The sequence below is a fragment of the Meleagris gallopavo genome, chromosome 1, assembly GCF_000146605.3.
Source record: "Meleagris gallopavo isolate NT-WF06-2002-E0010 breed Aviagen turkey brand Nicholas breeding stock chromosome 1, Turkey_5.1, whole genome shotgun sequence".
Taxonomy (NCBI): Eukaryota; Metazoa; Chordata; class Aves; order Galliformes; family Phasianidae; genus Meleagris; species Meleagris gallopavo.
In genome coordinates, this window is record NC_015011.2 from 100182443 (window position 1) to 100185506 (window position 3064).

A 3064-nucleotide genomic window follows, 5' to 3' on the forward strand; every position below is an offset into this window, starting at 1 on the left:
CGCCTCGCGTCTCATTTCCGTTTCGGGTTCAAACAACGCCGCGGGGAGGAGGGGGGAAGCGGGCGGGCTGCAGGGAGAGAACCGGGGACGGCGGGAAGGAGCGGCACATGGCGGCCCTGGCGGCTCCCCGGGCGGAGCAGGGCCCGGCCGTGGCTGGGCTAAGGGCTGGGCGGGTAACGGCGGGTCCCCATCCGGCCGAGCAGGCTCGCTGGAGCTTGCTTGGGCCGCAAATACGGCTTTTGGCCGGCAGTGTGCGGGGGTACTCGGCGTCCCATCTATCGCCTTGGTGGTGTTCCAGGCACGTGCTGCACGGCTACTTTTCCATGGCTGGGTTTGTTTTCGAACTTCTGTCCCTTGGTTAGGAAGGAAAACGTCTGAAAACCGGCGTGACTTTGGCCCGTCTAGCATCTCTGTCTTACGCCCAAACTGGCTGGTAACTTGCAAAGGCCCCGCTGAGTGCGTGTGGCATTACCAATGGCAGTACTGGTAGGGGTGCCCCCTGAAACAGCTGAACCGTGGGACCCCCTGGAGAGCAGAAGCATAACATCATCAAGATTGGAAAAGCCCTCCAAGATCATCCAGTCCAACCAACCCCCACCATCAATGCTTTCCCATTAAGCCATGTCCCTTAGTACAACATCTAAATGTTTCTTGTGCAACCTCTTCTTTAGGTTTCACTCAGTTTGTTATCCCAAGAGGCTGCCTCTGTTGAATCCCTGGCTGCTTCGTGGGATTGATTGCATGTATTTTATTTCTATTTCACCTGTATTGTATCTGTACTACTGTATGGCCACCACGTTTACAGCATCACATGCAATTCTTCTGCAAATCTGGCAGATTGAAAATATTTTGTTTTAATTATATTTCCCATTGAGGTTTTTTTTACTAATGTTTGGTGAGGTATATAAACTCCTTGAACTGCCCCTGCTTTGCACAAATGATGATGATGAGCACAAATTCTGTTTTGTTCTTCTTGTTGCTTAACATTATTTAGCTGGTGATAGACAGCTGACATCCCAGATGTCTAACCAGGCTTCTTCCAGAGAATCTGTGGCTGGTTCTTGACATGACAGTCCCCCGTCTCTGTAGTTAATAGCTCCAGTGAGCTGCTCGGCGTGAGTTTGTTTTGTCTCATCTGAATATATGCGCGCTTTCAGTCTGTGCAATCCTGTAGCAGCAAGTTTCATTGGATATTGTGTGAAACCTTTGTTATTAAGAAGCATGCTACTTCTTAATATTATCAGGAGTCTCTGTTTTAGTGTAAGAACGCATGACTAATTTTCTCCATTAGTCTTCCTCAAAGTGTTACTGACTTCACATGTTTTAGTCATGTTATTCTTCTTCTTACCACTCCGCTCACCTCTTTTTCTTGTGTTTGTGCTCGGTGGAATCATCTTTCTTCCCCTTTCCATGCCTGCACTTTGCTTTCCTCCTCTGCCTCCCAAGGTTATCCAAAAGCATAATGTAGCCAGCAAGATGCAGCTGTGTTCTTACACCTTAGGAGAGGGGATGAACAGTGCCAGTCCAGATGCCAATTTGGACTCCAGCTCACAGGAACGTCAAAATATATTGCCTTATTCTATGCAGTTCCAGTTACTGTCTTACTGTAATGTTTACTCACCGTGTGTCATTTTGTATTTACCAATATTGAGTATTTTCTTTCATAAATCATTTATTTACTCAATCCTTAGTTTCTAAAAGTCCTAATAGTCCACCAGATCACTTGTAGCAGTGCAGACATTTGTTCTTCCAGAGACTTAATCAAACTTGTCTCTTCAGAAGTGTTCCCCATGTAGTGTGAAGACAATACGTGAGATTAGATGAGAGGAAGTTGGACTCCTTGGACTGGCAGTTCAGTGTAGCCATCCCTTGCAGCTAGGAGAGTTTCATCAAGCTAGGTCTGATGAGAATGGAGCAGGTTCTGGCGGTGAGATATTAATGAGATGCTGTTTACTTGCTATCCAACCCTGGTTGCTTCTCACTGATTGACATCAGATATGGCACATGATTTCTTCTGGTAGCACAACTAATTTCACATAACAGGTTTTGAAGGATGTGGTATGATGAACAGTATGAATTTCTTTAAACAATTTCTCTAAAAGCTGTATGACTTGTTTATTATTCATTTTGATAAAATGAAAACTCCTTACTAATAGTTGGTATGGGTTTAGTTTAGAACCTGAGAAAGAATGAATCTAGGATGGAAACTTTTCTAGCCTCTTCTCTTGTGAAGAGGAAGGTAAATGTATAGCTAAATCTAGATGGCAAAATATGCATTAACTTTCCAAGAATTGTAGGAAGTTGTTTGAAATCAGCCATGAGAAGTTTTAGTTAGTCTATTCCAAAAACGGTCAGTAAGTGGAGATGTATGCAAGCAAACAAGACTTTGGCCTCAGTATTTGTTTCTGTTTAGAGTTCTGAATTTGCCCTGCAGCACATTTCTTTGTCAACAGGTATTGTCATCTATTTTGTGAAATCCACATTAGGTTTTGGTTTTCCCTTTTTCTTTAAACAACTATCTAGGTATTTGGTTTAAAAAAATGTTTGATAGGATGCAAACAATCAGCTTGTTTTGTTCATCTGTGACTTACAAAAAGAATTCTTCTTTGTTCCTAGCTCTGTTCTTAAGACATTTCAGCCATGACTAAGAGAGAAGCAGAGGAGTTGATAGAAATAGAAATTGATGGAAATGAGAAACAGGAATGTACTGAAGAAAGGTATGTACTGTCTTTGCTTTTCAGAGTCGTTAGACTGTGATTTATTTATGTTTTGTTTGTTTTACTGATTTCAGAGCTGTGACTGCACACACTAAGTTCAGTTACCCAGGTTTATTATTAGTTACTGTGTAATGCTTCAGAGATGACTATGATTATGAAATAAATCCAAGTGTTTTCTAACTAGGTGAAAGTATTAACTTTAAAGTGGTAGAAGTAACTGGATCATTGCCATCTCTGTGCTCCTGTGCTTGCTTCATTCTACAGAATTTTCAGCTTTTCTTATGGTTATAAAAGTCTTCATTTTTGCCTGTGCTGTCTTCAGTTTTTCTGTTAAGTGATTTTTATTT

At 42.4% G+C, this 3064-nt stretch overlaps 1 protein-coding gene across 1 annotated transcript in view; it reads left to right on the top strand.

Moving 5' to 3' along the window:
* Positions 1 to 273: 273 nt before the first annotated feature.
* The window catches only part of GABPA (GA binding protein transcription factor subunit alpha), a 23817-nt gene continuing 21026 nt past the window's right edge, over positions 274 to 3064 (top strand). The window contains exons 1-2 of the mRNA XM_010722428.3: positions 274 to 298; positions 2617 to 2717. Coding sequence (XP_010720730.1) covers positions 2641 to 2717 — 77 coding nt within the window. The 5' untranslated portion in view covers positions 274 to 298; positions 2617 to 2640. The remainder of the gene's footprint in view (positions 299 to 2616; positions 2718 to 3064) is intronic.